At 41.8% G+C, this 23,282-nt stretch overlaps 1 protein-coding gene across 1 annotated transcript in view; it reads left to right on the top strand.

Moving 5' to 3' along the window:
• The first annotated feature begins 4,544 nt into the window (after positions 1–4,544).
• LOC310963612 (collectin-12-like) overlaps positions 4,545–23,282 on the top strand; it is a 36,087-nt gene continuing 17,349 nt past the window's right edge. The window contains exons 1-2 of the mRNA XM_083936492.1: positions 4,545–4,815; positions 5,744–5,794. Of these exons, the coding sequence (XP_083792618.1) occupies positions 4,809–4,815; positions 5,744–5,794 (58 nt within the window). The 5' untranslated portion in view covers positions 4,545–4,808. The remainder of the gene's footprint in view (positions 4,816–5,743; positions 5,795–23,282) is intronic.

Below are 23,282 nucleotides of genomic sequence, written 5' to 3' on the forward strand. Positions count from 1 at the left end.
GTATATGATGTAAACAATGTAAACATGCAGTAGACTGTTGAAACAGGTATAAACAGAACTGTAGTGCAGAAAAGATATAAGTGGACAGTGATCGGATTCAGATGAGGTCAGACATGATACATGTGTGTAATGAGTAGACGTAAACAGAACTATAGTGCAGTAATAGAGTAAAGCTGCTGCCCCCGCGACCCGACCCCGGATAAGCGTTTGAAGATGAGATGAGATGAGATATTATGAACAAATTGAACAAATTATCAAATTAACAAATTACTATTTTTGTCGTTCCTTAGTAAATGGCTTAGAGTATTCTTGTTTTTGCATATGTAAAGATGGACATTTAGCGCCAGTGTTGTATGTTTTATTATATCATCATCATCATCAACAACAACAACAACAACAACATCTCTGTGTATGTGTATCGTCCAAGAAAATTACAAGAAATTAAATATTAGAATAGTCAAACTGACACTGAACCTGCCCACGTAAAAGAGATATGTCATTTCATTTATTTTCCTTTACTTTCTCTGAAAACACAGACTGACCGACTTTACTGTATATCCCTTGGGTTGCATGTGTTATATCACACTGTCCATGCATGTCCTACAATCAATCAAACAATGCTGTTACCTGTGAGAAACACCTCCTCCAGGAGAGAGACCTTTGGTGATCCTTTATGCAAAACAGAAACTACATAAATTGCAAAAAAAGTTTTCAAGAGTATGTTCACCTTGACAACTATGAAAAGCTCAGACTCCAGGAATGAAGCGTCAGGTTGTTGCCGTTGGAGAGAAGAGAGTGAGACGCCAGCTTCCTCAAAGGATTGTTCTATTTTTATGGATCTACTCAGAAGCACAGATCCTATTAGTGTGTTTACATTATGGAGCCGTATGTGCACAACATGTCTACAGATGAGTTTAAGACGGGCTTTAATGCACAGTGAATATTACGTGCTCAATTGTTTGCAGGTATATCCTAATTAATAGTCATTTATACATAGTCCAGAGCCCTCCTCAGGTAAAACCTTCTGCTTTAATCTCCATCAGACTGACAGTAAGACTGAGCGCCCCGCGGAGACCTGGCACACGCTGGCATGCTCTTGGCTTAGCTTTGTATTGTAAGCCACAAGAGGTGCCTGTGCAAATATGCATGATACAAAAACATAAAAGGTCCCACATTGTAAAAAAAAAAAAAAAGTGAGACGTTTATCTCTTTAATATCATAAAGCAGGTTAAGGTGCTACATAAAATACAGAGAACCGCAGACACCATATTCAGAAACTGTGCCTTTCAACGAGCCATCAGGACTTCACTACCATTGTGCACAATTATATTATATAAAGCTAGTTACAGTCATGGGTGGCACCGTGGTGTGGACACCTCACAGCAAGAGGGTTAATGGTTCGAATCCCGGCTGGGGCCCTTCTGTGCATGTTCTCCCCGTGTCTGATTGGGGTTTCTCCGGGTTCTCCGGGCTCTTCCTTCCACAGTCCAAAGACGTGCCTGTGTTAGGTTCATTGATGACTCTACATTGCCCGTAGGTGTGAATGGTTGTCTGTCTCTGTTCGTCTCTATGTTCCCTGTGATAGACTGGCGTCCTGTCCAGGATGTACCCCGCCTCATGGTCGATGTCAGCTGGGATCAGCTCCAGCCCCCCCCGCGGTTGAAGATGAATGAATAGTTACTGTCATTCCCCGGCTGCAATGATGGTGCAGAGACCTGGAAATGCTGACCAATCAAAGCAGACTGAGCTTTTTCAGAAGGCGCTAGAACGGAGCGTTTCAGACAGAGGGTGAATACAGGTATATTCAGACGGACAGTGTGAGAAAAATAATGTTTTTAAACATTAAAGTAAACATTTTCTAGTACAAACCCAGAATATAAGTATAGAACCTGAAAATAAGCATATGTCCCCTTTAAAGAGGAAACCAATGTAACTTTAAACTTTAACTACAGATCATGTACTGTATGTTCTTAAACACAACATCCATCATACTGTGTCAGCACTGTAGGAGAAAAAGTCCTTTGCTTCCTGTCTTTCAGGCCTCGAGCTGCAGCGACTTTCTCCTGTTGTATACACGACAATCTGAGCTCTTATCATGATATCTAAACATGGCAGCAGCGTGGTGAATGTGGAATTCCTCTGTACTTTCTCAGCTCTCTGTTAATCTGAGCCCACTGCTTAAAAGCCTTGACCCAGCAAATGAGGTCCCAACCTCTGAATGAGGACCAGCAGGAGCGGGGCTGTAGGATACCTGACCCTCAGCTGCTTTTTATCAACTCGCCACGATCCCTATCTGGGCCCTAATACCAGCCCGCTGCTCCAATTATAGCCGACAGTAAAATAACAGTTTTGAAGCCTTTAGGAAAACAAGTAATTAGTCACTTTATCATCTCAGGCCGGTCTGGAATCTAAGATGTGCTGGACGGGGTCAAACTCCAGCTATTAGCACTGAGCCTGGGTTTGAAGGCTCTGTCATCCAAAGACAGAAGAAAAACAGACCTCAGTTTGATGTTAGAGCTGGGACAGTTGGTGTTATCTGCATCTCATTCCTGTTAATCAATTGGTTTGAACCCAACGGGCGTAAAAAACAGATAATCATCAGTGCAGTGACACTGACCTGCGCTGTGAAGACATGAGAGCGAGTCTGTCTAATACTTTGATGTCTGATGCAGTTGTTTTCAGACTTTGATCAGTGATCTGCAGCTGCAGGCCGGAGAGATTACGGGCACAGGAAGTGTTGAAATGATCACTGCACCTGGGAGAGGCAAAGGGGAAACGGCTGCTGGTGAACCTTACAGTCTAATTTTGAAAGATCGTGGTCACAGTGGCCGCCAGTGGGACCATTTTATGCAACAAAATGCATTATTATGGCAAAAGTGAACAAATGCAAAGGTTTCCTGTATCATAATAAAGAAGTGAGGAAGGATATCATGTATCACAGCAAAGCAAATCAAGTTTGGGTTCTGTATCACACTTTATCAGGACATTTGTATCTATTATGAAGTCCAAGAAATGTGGTTTTAATTAAATTAGTAAGATTTGTTAAATCATAAAGAATGTCCTAGAATGTGTTGTACTTTTCCTTGATTTTAGTGACTGTTTTTTGTTTCAGGAGACTTATTTCTGGCAAAACGAATTGAAATGTACTTTTTATGTCTTGTTTTTATGGAAATGTCTTTAAAATGGGAACATTTTTGCAGCTTTAGGTTGTTGCGATAACTCAGTTGATAAAGGCCAAATGGTCCTAAGGGAATGATGATAGCCCCTGAAAGTGGTTTTTCATACTTAAAGGAAATGAGATGTGAATATGTAAAAACTCATGAACTGCACTTTAAAATGTCGCCGTTTCGGTGTTGCTGCTCCACCTCCCAAAACCTTTGAAATTATCTTTAATGGGTACCAGATTTCCACCCGGGGACGCGATTGCCATCAACCCCCAGTAACCTAATCTCATCTCCGGCTGGATTACTGCAGCGCCGCACGACGTCCTGGGGTCTGTCCGCACCTCCTCCGCCCTGACAGGGGGAGACTCAGCAGGAGAGGACGGGACAGTCACCGGCAGGACTTCAAAAAGAGCGGAGTTGGACAGCGGTTGTGTCCGGAGGATCCTGGTGACGATGTAACGGTACACGGAGAAAGCGAGAAAGGAAGGCAGGGCGGAACGGAAATGAGGCGCGTTAGCCTTCAAAATAAGAGTTTTTAGGTTGGCACGTATATATGACACTGAGAATCGCTGTGTGGGTAACTTTATTGTAAAAAATAAAATGAATATCTCGAAGTGCACGTTAAGGTCAGTTATTTTCAAAATATATATAAAAACATTTGAAAAAACTTAATTCATACATATTTTTATGAAGAAAAAAAACAAAAACTAGAACAATAAAAACTTGTGCGGGATAGCTGGGGCCCCCTTTGGGAGGTCAGGTCTTCTGCTGTCATTGCTAACTTTGTGCATTGTCCATATATATATATATATATATATATATTGGCTAACCTTGTTGCCCAACACGTCTATTAAAGCTCTAACCCCAGCACAGGGAGCTATCAGTCAGCCCATGTTAGACATTTTAGCTTGTTAAAGGAGGCTGGGAGCAGTTGCTAGGCAACTAGCAAAGCCCCCTTGAAGGCTTTGCTAGCAGTGGCTCCCAGTCTCCCTTAAAACAACATTTTAACGTTAGTCCTGTGTTTGTTTGCGTGTTTTGTACAAATTAAACAAACGTAACATATTCAATAGTGAGCTTTAAATGTATTTGAAGGCCAGGTGAATTTTGTAACCTTACAATCCAGCTGCTGGGTTACAATATTCCCCAACATGTCAAATTATTTATTCAGATAAAACCTAAATATTTAGAGGGATAATAAATGATACGGCTAAGAAAAATAAGCTTTATTTTCATACATACATAATTGATTCTTCTTGAACTAAATTGTAGCACGTGTGCCCTCTCTATGAAACGAAAACGATTTAATTCTGAAAGCGTCACCGGAAGTTCATCTAGTTTCCTCGTGTAACTTAACGCTGGTGGTAACATACAACACTTCTTCCTCCCTCAGTCTCCGGGTAACATCACATCATTCCTGCAAAACTCCTCTGAAACTAAGAGAACAGCGAGGATGGGATTTTAAAGTGAAGGCTCGACGTGTAGACATGCTTATAGATGTATTGTTGCTCTTCTTAGAGTGTGCGTGTTGCTCTCTGTGACCGTGGAACAAGTTTCGGCTGCACCTTTGCACTTGGATGCTGAGATGCGCACAAAGTGACAGGGGTCCTCATCTCTTCTACAGTCCTCAACGAGTTATACAACGCCATGAAAGGTATGCGGCCTCTTGTTGACATTTAAGTTTGTGTTTTTTTTTATTAATCTAAACAATCTGACTACACTCATTACAAATCCCTGTGCGTATATATTTGTGGTGCGCGTTTCGCATCTGGATGACATTACGGTACCGCAGTGCAGAAGTTGTGAAATAGCAAAAACTTGGAGTTGTTTACACCACTTAGTTAGTTGCATCCGATTAAATGATGGATACAACCAAATCATTTGTGCACAATTATTCTATGTATCCGGTAAAAATCCCACGTTAAACGTTGTGATATTTAAGAAACAAGATGCTGTTGCTGCTTCCAAAAAACTTTATTTATCTTTTTTTGTAAAGAAACTTTTCTGCAAGACTGATGACGACCACTTGCAATGCATGTGCTCTTCACACTTGATTAACCGCTGTATTTGCAACACTTTTGAAGCAAAGTGCTGTGTTTGCAGCATCAATAACTACAATGTTTTTATTCATTTTACCAAGAGGGACTGAGGTGAAATAGCACCCAAGCCCCCCCGACCCCCCACCAACAAACAAACACTCAGCTCATCCCTCCCTGTCTCTCCCCTCAGTCCCATCTGTTTACCATTATCAGTGATGTTCTCTCTGCTCTGCTCCAGTCTTCAGTGTAGTGCAGCAGAGCGTAATTAGGGTTTACTGTCAACAACCCAGAGAAACCGCAGCCTTTGGCTTTTACTGTTCCCTGGACCTCCTATCTCCACACACACACACACACACACACACACACACACACACACACACACACACACACACACACACACACACACACACACACACACACACACACAGATTAGGGATGATACTGCCCTGTAGCATTTCTTTCTGTTTTATTAAATATATGCAGTGTACCCCCAGTAGCGTGCATATGACCACCTTCTGTCATGTTTCTGATTATGTCACACAGACGACTTTGCAGACGAGGAGGAAGTTCAGTCTTTTGGATACAAGAGGTTCGGTGAGTAAAAAAAAAAAGTCATTTTCCAACACACTTGGAGCTCTTACCATAAAAGTTTTTTATTGTTTTCAGAATTAAATGTTGTGAATTAAAGCCACAAAATGTGTGCCCCCCCCCCCCCCCCCTTCTTTTCTGCACTTACTTACCTTGAATTACCTTGATATTTATGGACATGCCAGTCCAACTGAATCTTCTCGTTAACACAAAAGACACATTTTGGTCAGGGCAGACAGCAGGATGCCAGAGCCTCATCTGTATGATATGCTTGGTCACTAATGGTGGTGCAGGGTTTGGGTTTACCATAAATGTGGCTGTCAGTCTGTGAGGTCCACCTCACCACAGGCCCAACGACTGCTGACAGAGCTCACTAGATCAAGAAGTTTTCAGAAACGCTCTTCTTCTCTTTAGTCCACTTAAATTGAGTCACTTAAACACGTTGACTCACACAAACATGCCGCAGAACCTCAAAAATGTGGACTTACTCTAATTGAAATTCTAGTCAACTCTAACAGTATCTGTCTGCTGTGGTGCAGGCAGAGTTCATTTGGTCTATGTGCAAGTGAATGCATGCACCATGTAGGTTGTGTTGCTTTAAGGATGCTGCTGTTTTTTTAGAAGTTTTCCCAGCTGACTTGTACACTAGTAGTGAACCAGACAAGACCAAAATGATGAGGATAAAAAGCTAAAATAGTCAATTAATGCAAATTACACACTTCCCTCTAGAAGTATGAAGCCATGAAGCTGGTGATGATTGTGTTTTTCCAGGTTTTTATAGTCCCTGATATTTGTGCCTCCCTTACAATGAAACAGCAACATGTTACTGCAGAGAAAAATGGGTAATCCACCGACCTTTTATTTTATGCCAGACAAATAGTTCCTATATGACTAATACCTCTGTAAAGTGAAAAAATGTGTCTTTTTGTATTTTTGGCAAACTGCCCCTTTAAAATTATTTTTACCCTCGTCTCTGTTCTTCCCCCTTTTCTTCTTCAATGCAATAATTGCATATAATTTGCATTTTTATTTCATAAATGCATCTGTTCCTCTTACACGCCGCATTAAATCACAAAGACGTTTATGCAGAAAGGATCAGATGGTTTCGCCGCTCCTCCAGTTGCTGCCGCTGGGTTTTGTGAGGCATATGTTTGCCATCAAGTGCATGCATTCATGCTTTTGGATAAAGGAGGAAAAACTGGCAGCAAAGGGCAAACACTGTGTCACACACACACTCAAACACATCATTATTACTTTCCTTGGAGATGGAGCGCGTGCTCCATCCCTATTCTGTTGATTCAACAATGATTTGGGATCAGGAGCCTCTGTGTCTCTGTATTTAGGGTGTTGCTACAGTGTGACTCATTCAACACACAGTTCGGTCCGTGAGAGTGGACGACAGGCAGCGGACTACAGCACCAGCTGAGAGGAATTCAAACTGTGTTAAAACACAATCTCTTTTATCCGAGTCACCCGAGTAGAAGCATCCTGTTTGTCTTTCTCTGCGAGCGCGTGCAAGTGCCGCTCATGGATTAGATTAGAGAGCTGCAGGGCGGGGAGCCAATCCTGCTCACTTTTAACTTTATTCAAATGAACTCTTGACATTCGGAGGAGTAGGAAGAGAGAACTGCTGAACTCTTAGCTGAGTGCTGTTGGCCCTCTCAGGGACAGGGCAGCTGTTTGGAGGGGCCGCCTCACCACTCCAGAGGCTTCGTTGTGCAATAGAGCTGCATTCATGCAAACCACCACTAACCACTCATTCTTCCACTATTAGCAAGATAATCTCAGCACTCAGGGGGAAACATGCAGTTATTTTCTACCTCCGTGTTTTGCTTTAATTCAGAGCACTCTCCCAGGAGACTGATAATGATTGATACAATTGTTGTGATGTGTCGAAGCTGTTATAAAGTCACCTCTGAGAACCCTTACTCTCGCTGGTGTAAAGAAATAAACACGGGGAAGAAACAGTACGCACAATACCAGTGGGCTTGGGTTTTTCTGAGCCTGTTTTAGGGATGCAACTAATGGTTATTTTCATTTTCGATTATAGTATTAAAATGCTAAAAAAAAAGAGAGTTTCTATCCCGGTTTTATTAAATGTCTTGTTTTGTGAATCTAAAACCCAAAGATATTCAGTTTTAATATGATACAGAAAAGCTGTATTAGTTGACTAATCGTTGCAGCTCGATCCTGTTTACATACACACATATTTAGCCCACTTTGCTTTTACTGCTGACCACTTTCTAAAGCACTCCTGAAGCTTTTCCTAGAAGCCATTGACTTCCACCAATTCTCATACACAATGAAATTCACATTGCAGTGGTTTGAAACATGGATACAGTAAGTTTGTCATATAAATACGGTATATAAAAAAATCAAACATGAGTGGCAAACAAGGCGTCATGATCAGGACAAAAAGAAGTTTATATTTTTCTGGATTATAAGGCTGCTTTTGGATCTTATTCGTAGTTTCACACAAGCACTTGAAGATGTCACAAATAAAGGGCTGCTTTGCCTCGACATGACCACAGGAGAGGTAAATGTTCACCGTGATGAATTATCTATTTCAATGTAGTTTCCCATACCTTACTGAAATGATTAGAAGTCAATGGCTGCCAATAAAGATATCTGTGTCAAAACTCATGATATGCTTTGGAAAACGGACTTGAGTATTGTAAAGATTGTCTTGTAGTTAATTGGCCTGAGCGTGCAAAAACCCTGTGGTTCTTTCAGCAATAATTATGGGGCTAGTGGCTTGTGTGCTTTAAGTTTTCCTTATAAAAAAGCATCAGGAATGATAAAGTAGCAATGAAATACCACGAGGTCTGATGGATGGCTTCACCTTCCAAGAACGTTCTTCACAAAACTCTCCTCCCAATTCCTTGAATTCCAAGATTCGATTCACTCATCTCAGTAAATACAGTTATGATAAAAAATCTGACACAGCTTTCATTCAGTTTCTTTGCTGCTTTGGCTGCAATTTATCCACTCGCACAGACGCAGACTTGCCTCCAGCCTCTCTGCACTAAAAAGTACAATGTGTAATGTCAGCAGGGATATAGTAACACATCGTGACCATGTTGTTGAAATATCTCTAAGTCTTTAAGTACCTCTGTGGGTGTTTGGACGCTTGCTGACGTGCAAAGTAACAATTCAGCTTTCTGAAGGTCAGAAAGAGCCTGAATGGGCAACACACACGCACGCACGCACGCTTGCACACACACACACACACACACACACACACACACACACACACACACACACTTTAAACATAGTGAACTGTTTCTGATTCTCTATCTTACACAAACGTGATCCAGAAGGCATGCATATCATGTATATTTACACACATAGACACGCTTTTTTTCCACTCGTTTGTATACATATGGAAATACACACACACACACACACACACACACACACACACACACACACACACACACACACACACACACACACACTGAGTGAATTCATCTGGTATTCCCATCTATTTCCCTGCCAAGTTGAAGCCAGGCCGGAATTGCTTCCACAGTGCTCGAGCTTTAAACATATTTATTTTTCAGAGGGGGGTTGACATAAGAAGGCCATCAGAATAAAACAGAAATCTATCTGAGCTTTGGCTGAACTCTTACAGTCCCTTTAGGGCTCGTATAACCATCGGTCATTGGCAGTCAGCAGTCGTCGTAGAATGTGCCTTTCTGTTATTTTCTATTGGTGTGTCACGTTCAACGGGCCGGAAAACAGAAAGCAGCGTGAAAGCTAGTGACATCTGACGGTGGTTACTTCTTTATATCTGTTACTCATTCAGCCTGACTTTCAAACTTGGTGCAAATTAATTTGGAAAGATGTCCGAGCAATGCAATGCTTGGGAGGACACGGAGGGAATTTGTGGCTGAGATGACAAAGAGTCGCAGAAGTTAACGATGGAGACAAACAGTTCCCAAGCCAAGTCCCCACAGACTAATACAGCCATCCCCAAAGGTTACCGCTGCTCTGGCGTGAAACCCAGATCTATTTCCAGGCCTGTAACATTCCTGGAGCCGAGTGGCATCCAATGGAAGCAATATTAGTAAATAAGATATGAGACAATGGTAGGTTTTTCCTGGCCAAGATTTAGAAATGTTTTTTAATGGGCTTAAATAATCTATGTATTGTATGTGCAAGGTTTATAGGTGCAAAATACACTGTTTATCTGACAGCATAGCAAACTTTTGTCTCAATCCTTTGTTTAAGCTAGCAAAGCAAGTCAGCAAGCAAGTCAAAGATGAAAGGATTTAGACCTACATTATATCTTAAAGGAGCTGTACTGGAAATACTGGGGGGAAATGGGATGTGATTGCCACCACATGGCTCTTACAGACCGCTCCCCAATACGGCCACATGCACGTGTGGCGGAACCGGCTATCAAAACAAAGAACAGAGAAACTCGGATTACAACACACACAGAGGGAGAGTGACTTCATTCTCTGCTCAGGACACCATTACTCCAGTATATCTTTACATAGCAAATATGTGTTAAATGCAAGTATAGAACCTTAACTCTTTTTGTAGCGGTTACAAACATGTAAAACTTTGAATTAAGTTGACTTTCTTCGGAAATGTTAATGCAGAACAGTGTGGCAAAATTAGTTCCTGCACTGGCTCTCATGTCGTGCTTTTCTAGATGGTTTTCCTTTATTGATTTTTACTGGAGGAACAGCACATTGGTCTGCAATGGAGGCTTGGGTTACTCCATGCAGCAGGTCCTCCTGGGCGCCGCACTCATGTCTGGATGGGGGTCTTGCTCCCTCCGTTGCCATGTCTCCCATTCCCACACATGTGGGTTAGGAGAGGCTGAGCTCAGGAGGCTTGTGGCCGGTGTGGAACCCAGAGTGCACTAATCTATTTCCTGCACTTGTTATGGTTTCTCCAGCGAGGCCCGGAACATTCCTGGAGCCGAGCACGGCGTTGGGGTGTCTGCGCCTGGAGCCAGCTGTGTCAGCACAGCCGGGGATCGGCTCGCTCCGGTGGGTTTCTCTGGCAAAGAGCTTCCCTCCGGCTTCACAACCACCCTCAGCTGAAGTCATAATGACACCTCATCCATCCTGGTTAACATAGACTCAAACATGGTTGTGTTAACGCTACTAGCCAGCTTTTGTCAGACACTGACACATTCAATACACACTGTCATGCGATACTTTGCAGTCTGTTTGTCAGAATGTCTGATGAGGAGTTTTAGGCACTTTGCTGTGGTTTCTTGGCCTTTTTTTTATAGAGTTGTGTTGTGGCTTTCTCAAATTCTTCCTCTAAGTTATTTCTTTCTTGCGTGGCAGGTTTTGATCACTTAATGCTTTGGTAAAGCGCACAAAGCCTTCTTCACTGTCTGCCATACCACTGTCAAAAATGTTCCTTTAGCCTTGAGACTTCAGCTCGCCTTTGCAAACATAATCATCCTGTGTGAGCACATGTGTTATTTGTCTTTTTTGATTGTGCCTCTCTCTTTGCTGGTAATATTTACATTTGCTCTCGCTTGATTCTCATAGTCAGTAAGGTCACATTTCTGATTTCCAGTAACTTCAATTACAACTTCTCATTGCTGCTGTAATCAATGTGTTTTTATATTAACAATGGATCAAATGACTATGTTTAGTATGAAAGGTTGTGCTCGCCGTGACATGTTTTATAGCATCTTCCCATTCCTTGATTTGGTTTTAAGTTTACTGTTTCACTCTCCAGAAAATAAAAAAGCTCCAAAAATATATGTATGCTACCAGTTAACGAATAGCTGGTGAACATAGTGGAGTATTTAGCTGCTAAAGAGCTGCAGTAGATACTTCCCTCAGGAGTTGGTAGAGACCAAAATGGGTTTAAAAGGAAAGCAAGAAATGGATTCACCATGTGGACCCTAACACAACCGAAATGAATGCTTTAAAGTTTTGTTTCTGTGGTTTTGTAAGGTCAATTGTCGATTGAATTTTAAGCAAACTTTTGAATTAATATAAGCCTGTTTCCGTTAGAGCTGCGACAATTAATTGATTAGTTGTCAACTATTAAAATATAATTTAATCACAAGCTATTTAAATAATAGATTAATCGGTTTGAGTAAGAAAGAAAAGGTAAAAATTCTCTGATTTCAGCTCAAAGGCTCAGTCGGCAGGAAACCTGGAAAAAGGTGATTGTTGAGTCTACACAGGTCTCATCGCCTCAGCCCTGACTGAAGCTCTTCCCACCAGACAAACACGGGCATCTGATGCACGCGCTTCATACACGCACCTGACAGAACCTGCCTGAGGCAATCGCCAAAGCTTCTTTTTTTAATAATATCTGAGTCACGGGTGAGGAAATCCTTTTTTATAAACACATGAGCGATAGTAAATGGTACTTTTATTTAAGCAACACTGAACAGTGCTGAATGAGCTTATTAGATGGCAGCAGTGACTGAAATGGGACTAACTTTACTCATGTGTTCACCTGTATCAGTCTGCTTTCGCGTCACTCATTTCAATCGTCCCAATCATGACTGCGGTTGTTAAAATAATAAAAGGGAATTTCCTGTCACTCTTGGAAAACTTGTAGGTCTGTGAAGGGGTATGAAGTGGAATAGTCTGATTCAGGACTCTAACGTAGTAACATAAACCTGATCTTGTATTAGCAGCAGCCGTATGCCTTTGGCTACGGTTAGCAAGAGGCTAACGCATTAGCAACTTCTGACAATGCGTTATCGGTAGCTGCTGTGACCAGGCGGTTTACATGGTAAATCAGCCCACACACAACCTAACCCCCCTCACAGCAACTATAGTTGTTAGAGGAAAAATAATTTAGCAGTATACCTGTCCAAGAGAAGAACAGCAAGCTCCAAGTCCAAGTTCAAACCAATGTTATCCCGAACGTCCCTCCATCTTTGAAACGCAACGCCGATATTTATACACTTTCGTGACAAATCCGTCTTTCTCTTCTTATTGTTTTGCACTGAACGCGGGTGTTTCCAACCGTGGAATCGCAATCTTTCCGTCCGGCATCTGCCCTTGCTGCAGACTGGCTTTCCACCAAAGAGATGTCAACATGCATCTGCTTTAAAATCACAGGACTCACTCTCTCAGCTGCTCTGTGATTGGTCAAAGTCTTCCATCACAAGGTAGATTCTTTGCAGGCTGAAAACAGAGCCTAGGAGAGACACATCACTTCATTTACATTATCCCCAGGGTTATTATGGAAGTTTTTATCTAATACTGCTAAAATGGGCTGAGCTTTTAAATGTGTATGTTTTCGGATTTCTTTCCTCCTCTATTACAATAAACTGATTATCTTTGAGTAGTGGAATAAACATCATCTTGGGCAATATTTTTCCCCATATCCTGACATTTTAGAGACCAAACACCTAATCAATTAATCCAGAAAATAATCATCTGATTCATCAACAAGGACAATAATCATTATTTCAAGCTCTAGTCAACTGGTTTGGAACAAAAAAACGATGCAACAGTGTAGATTCGTCGTTGGCAGGAGTTTGGTTCAACTAGGCACGTTTTAATTGTTCTATTATGTCAGCTAGTATTGTCCATGTTTCGTCTGGACAAGATGATGGAAACAGCACACACATATGTCATGTGATTTAAATGTTAAGTACATCAGAATCCTTTCGACAAAGGTATTTCCATATCATATGTAACAATATGTGAAATTAAATGTGGCTTTAGTGACATTCTCTGTTGCACCAGATGCAGACATACTTGTCTCGAGTCTGCAGCGGGTTAAACACCTGTTGCGGAGAGCAGACAAAGATGGAAAAACACTTACTGCAGTCACCTGCTAAAATGGGGCAGACCAGCAATAAAGCACAGGATTTCTCTTTGACTTTAAAGAAAGTAAAGAATTGGCTTTTGGCATAGTAGATGCTTGAAAATTATCACTGAAAGTTAATTCAAGGCCAGGATTTAAAAAAAAAAAAAACGTTTTCAAGCCCATATGTTTCATTGTTTTACCTCCTATCAAAGAGTGTCATGCCTCTTTAACACCTGTTCTTGATTATTTGTGATTGACTGGCTGCCATACGTTGACTAATTATGCTGATTCAGTATAAAAGGAACTGAGTGCTGGTGCTCTGTCAGGATCTGATGACGACGACCCTGGAGAGTGAAATTGTCCGATGCGCTCTAGCTTTATTGCTAGCTTTAGTGCTTGAACAATAATGTAAAAAGATGTTTTTTCTTTTAATGTCATGCCATCTGGTTTCTAGTCCTTTAATTTCCTGACTGATTTGTCTCAAAAACATTTATACCCTCAAGGTTTTTAAGGAACCTAGGGAGACCTTAAAACACCTTAAAGCAGAGAAAAATAAAGGAATAAGAGTGGAGACAAGAGGCGAATTAAGTGTGTGTGTGTGTGTGTGTGTGTGTGTGTGTGTGTGTGTGTGTGTGTGTGTGTGTGTTTGTGTGTGTGTGTGTGTGTGTGTGTGTGTGTGTGTGTGTGTGTGTGTGTGTGTGTGTGTGTGTGTGTGTGTGTGTGTGTGTGTGTGTGTGTGTGTGTGTGTGTGTGTGAGTGAGAGAAAGAGAAAGAGAAATGTAGGCAGACAAATTCTATTTCCCAAGGAGACACCCAGAAACAATGAAGTATAATGTGATTTAAAAAAAATAGTCAGATGTCAGCCAGTGGTTTACAGAAACCAGCTCCACATCTCAGTTTCACATGTCAGGCTTATTTTCTCTGTGCAGGGAGAGGAAAGTTCACGCACAGATGTTAAAACTGAAACCTCTGGGTGTAAACAAAAAGATGATGTACAGGCCAGGGATGAGGGATTTCCTCGTATCTGGTTCTTGAGAGAGTCTCACACCACCGGACAGACGGAGAGGAGAGATAACACCAAAATGCTGAATGAGCTTGAAGAGCAAGGGGCGCTGGGCGAAAGGGTATTTCATCCCAGGAGATGGGGCAGGGGAGTGAAAAGGAAGAGGGAGAAGGTGGAGGAGACGCAGCCGGTTGTAAGAGAAGAGCAGGAAGTGGATGGATGGGCTTAGAGGCGCATGAGAGGAGCTCTTTGTGAAGAGATAAGAGTTTGTGAGTGTGTGTGATGGAGGTAGATAAAGAGTTGTAAGATCCAGATGGAAGTGTTTATCTAAGGCACAAACTACACACCTTTACGACACAAGAGCATATACACTCACATGTACAATTAATAAAGCGTTAGATAAGCGCTGCAGGTTTTTTTACAAACGTCATCCCTCACGCTCTCAGACGTTTAGACACGGTCTTATCGCTGTTATAATTCAAACCTTTCAACCTGGAATCCCACAGAGCAGTCTGGATGTGAAGAACGGCGGCCAAAAGGGGAAATGGCAGCCGATCACAAAGGAGTTTAATGAACACATCATTTTTCTTTTTCCTCCAAGTTTACGATAGTAAAGCCGAGGATGACAGAAGCAGTGATGGAAAGTACATTTACGCACATGCTGTCCCTCACGTCTGATTTTGAGAAACCTGTAAGACCATTTTTCACACAAATATCTATTCGTTCTTGCACTGATTTGACAGCATCTTAAGATTTTACATATTCTCTGTTTGTTTTTGGAACCTGTCTGAAAAGGAGATGATGCATCTCAAAGGGTTTATCATAATATTTAATACATTTGACTAAATATATTTAGATTTTAAAACATTTGAATGCATTTGGGTTTAAACCAAATTTGCAACATCACTTCCTCTTCTTTTCAACACATTTCCGTGATAGAAAAAAAGGCCATTCATGTGTATCTGTAATTTGCGAGCAACAATCTAATGTGACGTTGCAATCTGGACAAACAGTGAGCAACGTCTGAGATATTCTGACCTTTATAATGATTTTTAATATGCTTGGTGTTAAAAATCCAACCTCAAACTGTGATACACAAATGACGTCAGTGTTTCCATAAGAATATTTTTATACGCATTGTACGCGAGTATTGCATTAGAAATGTTGAAGTTCTGATGTAGCGAACATTTATCTCTTACTGGACTTGACTAAACAGCTGTTTCTATTAAAAAGGTCTTCCTAGTTAAGTTATTCATTTGTCTTTGTCTAAAACCCAGCCAATACTAACTGATATGAAAGAGCAATTAAAAGTTGCCTGATGAACCAAATTCCTGAGGACCTTTCTCGTGTTCTGTTTTTTTGTTTTGGGTTCGCAATCTACTACTTCTTCTATGCTGTTTACTGGAAGTTTACAGCCAAAAGTAAAACGTAGGCCAAACCGCCCTACTTGTGACAAAACTACCCTTTGCGTAGCCTAGTTTATTCGCTCCACGCCAGTTGATAGAAACACGCCTGCATTTCAAAAGTTTGCTTCAATTTGCTTGACAATTGAATGGAAACTAGTTTAGAAAGCTAATGAATGAATATCTCCACGATGAGCAGCAGGTAGAGAAACTACAGCACAATAGATGCTTTCAATATCACAGTCAGGTCAGACAGATCCTGCACACTTTTCTGCAAACTTCCCACCCCCTCCTCTCTCTCTCTCTCTCTCTCTCTCTCTCTCTCTCTCTCTCTCTCTCTCTCTCTCTCTCTCTCTCTCTCTCTCTCTCTCTCTCTCTCTCTCTCTCTCTCTCTCTCTCTCTCTCTCTCTCTCTCTCTCTCTCTCTCTCTCTCTCTCTCTCTCTCTCTGTTATGCCATCATTAGGCTGAATAAAACAACAGTAACATGACTCCGGGTGCTTGATATGAAGAGCAGGCTCCGATCGCACATGTGCTGGTAGTTAGCTGCTATTTTCAATCTGGCCTGTGATCATCCGAGTGTCAGTGACTTTTCTGACTCACCTTATAGAGTGAGGAAAAGCAGCAAAGTCCCCCCTCCAGCTCTCACACACCATAATAACTCCGGTGTCCTTGACGTGACCCACATGCAGATGTCAGGGGAGGGTTTCTGAAGTTCAACAAGAGCCTTTAAAGCGGGTGTTTGAGCAGGGAATCCGAGTCATTGATTTAGTAATCAAATAAAAAGAATAGCAGAGCGCAAAGAAGGCGCTCCAAGACACCTGCGTCCCTTTAACGTCTCCCGCGAAAAGGCTTGTTTTCGATTTGTTGAGCTGTATCGCTTCTACGTTAGATCTTACATTTGTAGTCCCTCCAACGTACGTACGTGTGTGTGTGTGTGTGTGTGTGTGTGTGTGTGTGTGTGTGTGTGTGTGTGTGTGTGTGTGTGTGTGTGTGTGTGTGTGTGTGTGTGTGTGTGTGTGTGTGTGTCTGTGTGTGTTCAGCCTTACAATAACCCACAACATCACACTTTTGTAATACAAACGGATAACTTTTATATATGTGAGTCTCTTGTGTCCGCAAACACTGAAAGCTGCCCAACACCTCCGGCAACTGAACACACAGGCTCACTTTTTACAATGAATTTGGGGATTCTGATTCCTCCTCTTTTAGTAGAAGTACTAAAACCTCCTAAATCTGTTACTCGCAGTCCAAAATGTTAATGAGAGGGGGAAGAAAGACTGAGTGTTGCCAAGATCAACCTACAGCTTCCTGGTTTGCAAAAGGGAGTTGAAGCGGAGAGAAACCGTGAGGAACTGCTCCAGAATCTGTCAGATGCATAATGACTATCACATTTTCCATGTGTGGCTAGACAGAGGGAATTTACTAAATTCATTTTCTGGCACATTACAGAGCTCTGCGCAATGCTTGTCGTGCATGCATGCATGCGTGTGGTTAATTAACAAATTAAAAAGGAACCAGATACAGCTCTGTTGTTCACATACCTCAGAGAAGTTGGGTTCTCCGTTGTGCGCATGCAGAGTGTGTGGAAATGAAGTTCACATTCACCAAACTCCATATGTTTTTGATTTCCCAGGTATGGTGGTACTGTTTAAGAATCCGCAAATCAAAGTAAGGGTATGCAGATAGAACTGATGAGAAATGTTTTAGGTATCTGAGGAGGCAGTGGTTGAAAAAGGCTCAAAACTATACTTTAAGAAAACTAGCCGTTGCCATCAGGATTAACGCACAAACTGCCAAACTTTAAAGGTACCTGTCCATAAGGGCCGCCATTTCCCTGCTTCCCATTCATTGTCTATGTGAACCGCCGTGCAATGCAGGGTAGGGAGTTTCGAGCGACAAGGTGATGAGTTGTCTGTTCAGGCTACTTTAAGCAAATTACGAGCATCTTGGCGACTCGCCACCTCTTGAAAAAAACGTTTAAACTGACCGTTGTCAATCTAAAATGAAGACAACTTTCTAGCTTATTTCTCACATACAATGTTTTCAGAAACACATTTCAGTGAACTATTTTCAAAGCTTAAAGCCACTTACACACTGCAAACTCTGAAATTATCTAGACATTACCCTTCAGGGATGCTCGTGAGTTTGACTTTTTGAATTGGTTGGCTGAGAATCTTCCCAGACATACTGTGGACATACCTTATGATGTGCTGTATATACTTTATATATAGTTTGCATGAAAACCTACTTTCTTTAGGGACACTTTTTTAAGATATAGAATACTACTGTTGAAAGGGCCTCAGAATTGGTCTTTTTCACTGTCAAAAGTAAATTCTGTAATCTTCCCACCAGTATGTGTAATCAGAATCGATTATGTTGTTTATACAGAATGAAATACAAATGAACGTGATCCCTTATTCTGTTGCTCATCTCTGCAAAGCACACACTCCTGATGTTTTAAGAGGAGTTTGTGGAAGCACGGCAGTTTGATTACTAATTGTTTCTGGTAATCAGATCTTGTTGTTTGGAGTAATAAATTAATCTCATCGGTCCCCGTGCAGCACAGAGAGTCTTCCATTCAGAGAGGAGTTTCCCTTCCCATTGCACTTTGAATTACCTCTTTGTTGAATTGTGCTATATAAATAAACTTGCCTTCCCAGCACGTCTTCTAGATTACCCTAAACAAACAGTTGTGTAGAGTAATTTAAAGCCATTGTCGGGTGTTGATTACTGCTTTCAGTAAGTGGTGTGATTCACGACCCAGATGTCAGACAGCTCCTCTTGACGCTTCGTCTGGACTTCAGGCTGCTCTGAGGTAGAAAAGCGTGCCATCCTCATGTCTTGAGTGTGTGTGTGTGTGTGTGTGTGTGTGTGAGTGAAGAGATTTTGGCAGAAAAGCTTCCTCTCCTTCCTGGTCTGGCGTGTTGTCATTCAGACCGACAGACCACACCCCCGCATCCGACCGCAGATGTGGCGGGCCACCCAGAAGGAACTCCCAACACCCATGATGCTACATAACAGTAGACATTTCCATTGTTACCCACCTCAGAAGGCATCCCATCAGTCTTTATTCCTGTTTTTGTATTTCGTCTTGCTGTCTTTGGAGGAAAAGTGTATAATTTTGTAATTGCACATTCAGTAGGCGGTCTGCTCTCATCCATGGATATGAATTATTGGGCCGAGCAATTCAAACAAGTGATCATCATTTTTTTGTTTGAATAAGTTTCCACTTTCTTAGCAATGCATATTTTCTTCAGAATATCCTTCTCTACTCTCTAGATACTTCTTCACTGATACTTTATGCAACAATAGAGTTTGAAAATCAGATTTTATAGCCATATTTTCCTAATCTGCATACATTTTCACCTAACCTGTAACTGAATTTATCTGAAGCCTCTTTAAGGCCATCAACCCACCTGACAGCAAACACTGCAGTCGTGTCTTACAGTTAGTCCATGTTCTCTCAAAGCTACTGTTGAATGATAGATCTTATTACAAGCAGCCCTGAAATCACAGAGCGGCTTTCTCCACAATGACCATAATGTTATACTGACATTACCCACAAGTGACACCAGAGCAGAAACCACTGGTGGGTCGGGTAGAAACTGTCAGTCCACAGTAGGATAAAGATATTCGAGGTGCTACGGTGTAGACCTGTCTCTTGTTCATATTACAGAGGCAGCGACGGATGTGGCCAACGTGGTGATGAGTTTGGCTGATGTGGGCACGACCTGTAAAAAGAACGGCCCCATTGAGATTTTCCCACAACCGGCTCTCTGTCAAGTGTCCCAAATATCTGCACAGCTCTTTAAAAGCTTTCCTGGTTTTATCTGGCCCCACCGCAGCCGGACAGGAATTGTAGTTTACATTTCAGACACTGTTTTAGTTACAACAAGTGAAAAATGAACTAGAATTGGCTTCTTTCTCTGTGGGATATCTTTGGTTTTAGATGTTTCAGGAACAATTTCTAAGTTCTGTCAAAGCAGAACGACTGGAGATGAGATCAGCCTCAGAATTGGGCACAAAACATTAGGATCATTCTGCTGGTGTTTAAGAAACACACAGTGAATTTACTTTTGAGATCTCAAATTCGCATAGATGTGCATTAATGTGTCAACTGTATATTTTTGCTGGTCATCTCACTACAATCTTGGAACCAAGCGGCAAAAATGAAGCCAACGTAGATGTGCCAAAAAACTGCAGTTCCTTGAATGGCCACTTGAGAGCTGGCTCTAAAAGTGAGTCAATCCCCATAGACCCCATGCTAAAATTCCAACTTCACAGCAGAAATAAACATGTTTACAGCCTGGTGCATGAAACAGTTTTGATCTCAAGCTTATTTCCCTGTTCATGACAATACAGGAGGTGAATTTTTTTTAAATATATATAACTCACCCACCATGAACAAGAAGAGGTCAGAGAAGACCCAAGAAATTATGATGAAGATTAAGGGCGTGCAGCCTTGAGTGACAGTCACAGGGGTCTGTAGGCTTCACTCGGCCCGCATCAGCTCCAATCAAGCTCCACCTCCTGGGGATGGTCACCAGGAGTTCACTTTGAGCTTCATTTTGGCTCTTTAGAAGCCTACGGGTGACGTCACTGATGCTACGTCCATATTTAAGTAAAGTCTATTCTTGGAAAATGGCCATTATCGGTACTGCATGTTAAGGTGATTTTGCATTAGTTTTCTGTTCTCAGCTATGGGGGTTGGATCTCCGAAGCGTCCATCTCCTGTCTTTTTCACACAGAAGTATAGAGTATACACCACCTTTTTCTTTCTTTTTTTACCACAAGCAGGATGCTGTTTACATGACATAAAGAAGACAGGGGTAGATTTTAATGCCTGAAATATCACTTGGTGGTTTATTATCACAACTGCTCATGAGAGGCAAAGTGTCATATTATTTTATTTCTGGGTTTCTCCGACTGGCGACATTTAGCTGTTTGATTTTCTTTGAAGTACTTGCCAATGCTCAGTCAGCACTGGGGGTCTGTTTAATGGTTTTCCCATTTTGACTGGCACCTGAAGCAACCAGCGGGAGATCTAGACATTGGTCAGATGAGGTTACGTAGACAGATCCAGATCCTTGACACTGAGAGTCGACTTTAATATTGACAATGCTGACTTAAAGAGATTTATGGTTTCTCAGGTTTTCATGTGGTGCAGTGTTGTTTGGAAGGAAATAAGATTCAAATCCAGGTTATACTGTCAAGTGCTGCACTTCGCCATCATTTTTTCCAGTTGCATGGCAGCTGACTGAAGACAAACCGCCTTTGAATCCTGTTTTTCATTAGATACAGTGTTACTTTTGTTTTTCTTGTCCTGCTCTCCTGCATTCTCCCTTTGAACTCACTTTTTTTTTTGCTGATGGGGTTGTGTTTCCTTCAAAGTTTAACGCAGGAAGGCTATCAAATCCTGGATGCTAATGTGATGGTCATTAACCAGTGGGCCACACACACACAAGAGAGCTGCACAGTTTTTGGGGTGCTTTGCTTTGTAACTAAAGCCCAAGTCACTCCGTTGGGCCCCAAATCCCTGAGCTGAGTAAGTCCAATCCCGCTCCCTGCTCCATTGTTGATGTAGTTTTTTGGAAAGACGACCTGTTTGTGTAACTGCAGCAAATGCTGAGTCTGTGCAGAGCCGAGCGGGGGGCCTCCTGCGCTCGTGGGAGGGGGGCAGGGCTGCAGGGTGGAAGGGTGGGAGGATGCTGCGGCCTGCGTGCCTGTCTGACCACAGCTCATCTGAAAACCATTTTGGAAGTGTTTATTTCTATACCTTTACTATCAGTCACTGAGATGTCATCATGGTAGGATGAGGAGTGGGGAAGTGTGGCCAAGCTCGCTGAGTTATTTGCTTTCTGTTCAAGAAAATGAACAAAGAAAAGAATCTAAACCAAGTAACCCTTTGTATTTCATGTTTCCCAAAGGATCTGACAAGAGAAAATACCTGCATCTGTTGTAGTTATACAGTATGATCTCTATGTAATAATTAATCCTGAACTTATTGCCACGTTAAAGCCGCACTAAACAATAGTTTTATTGTCGATGGATCAAATGACAGTGTTAGCTCTATAGAGAGTTTTAATGTCTTTTAGCTCATTGTTTTTTTTATTCTCGTCAACCTTGTTTCCAGCTGTGTTAAACCCACTGCACTCTTCCTCTCCACCACCAAACAGCAGACAGACAAATTTAGAGGCTAGCTGGTGACCACAGTGGGGTATTTAGCAGCTAAGTTATAAGTTAATGGTGAAAAGCAGTGGTTTAGTGGTAGTTGTTGAGGTGGGTGTACGAGCAGGGGTTAAAGTTCTCAGGCACCATGCCTTTTTTTGTTCATGTAATACTTCATTCAGTACATCGTGCACATTTGATCCTGGACAACTTTTCAGGCTCACTAATCATTTCTTGCTTTTACCCCTGTGAGGAGGAAATGGATATACTCTCCCTTATATGCAGTGGCTTTTTAGCTGGTATACTTCCATCTATTTATCTCCCTGCGTATGCCTTCCACTACAACACTGGTGAAAGTTACATTTTACACATGGCCCCATTGAATGCTAATGTCTATTGGATGTGTAAATAAGCACCTGTCACATTCAACGTAACAACTTTTCAAGGTGATAATACAGACATTTTGCAGCTACTCTAAAGTGGCCCAAAAAAAAAATCAATGAATGCAGCTTAATGCATGTCCTGTATCTATTTTCCAGGGGCATAAAATAAGTGTTGCATTGCTCTTTATGAGGTCAGACATTTGACCAAGTTGCACTATTCATACTCATGTCGTTCAGTAACATCAGTGCAGACATCCTGCACAGTACAATAAGTGAGATTTTTTGCCTCTTTTAAAGTCATACTTTAAGTGGAGTGTTTTTGTGCTCAGTAAGCCTAAATATAACTATGTGTTACCAAAAACCCGCAACCATTTTCCTTTTTGATATATGTCTAATGGATCCCCGTAAATCTGTCACTGGATCAAAGACGATTTTACAAAATTGATCTCTACGTAGAAAACAAGTTCTGCCTCGCCCCCCTACAGTGAGGAGGCAGACAGTTGGAGCCAGGGAGAGCTGCTGGATGCTGCAATCTTGGTTGCCTCATAATTTGACAATGCCTTTTGTTGGACATGATACAAAGCTCCGTCAAGGATATTTTCTCTCCTACTCATTTTTACGCCCATGTCACAGTCCCTGAGAGGTTCTTGGCTCACTGGATGATGTGGTGGAGGTTACTGGCTTTTACAGTTCATCCGTCACTGCTTTTTCTCCACCTCTCAGATCTTTCAGTCATTTTTCTACCCTACTCTCCCTCTTCTCACATTTTCTTTCTTTC

The sequence above is a fragment of the Echiichthys vipera genome (genome assembly GCF_963691815.1).
Source record: "Echiichthys vipera genome assembly, chromosome: 21".
Classification (NCBI taxonomy): Eukaryota; Metazoa; Chordata; class Actinopteri; order Perciformes; family Trachinidae; genus Echiichthys; species Echiichthys vipera.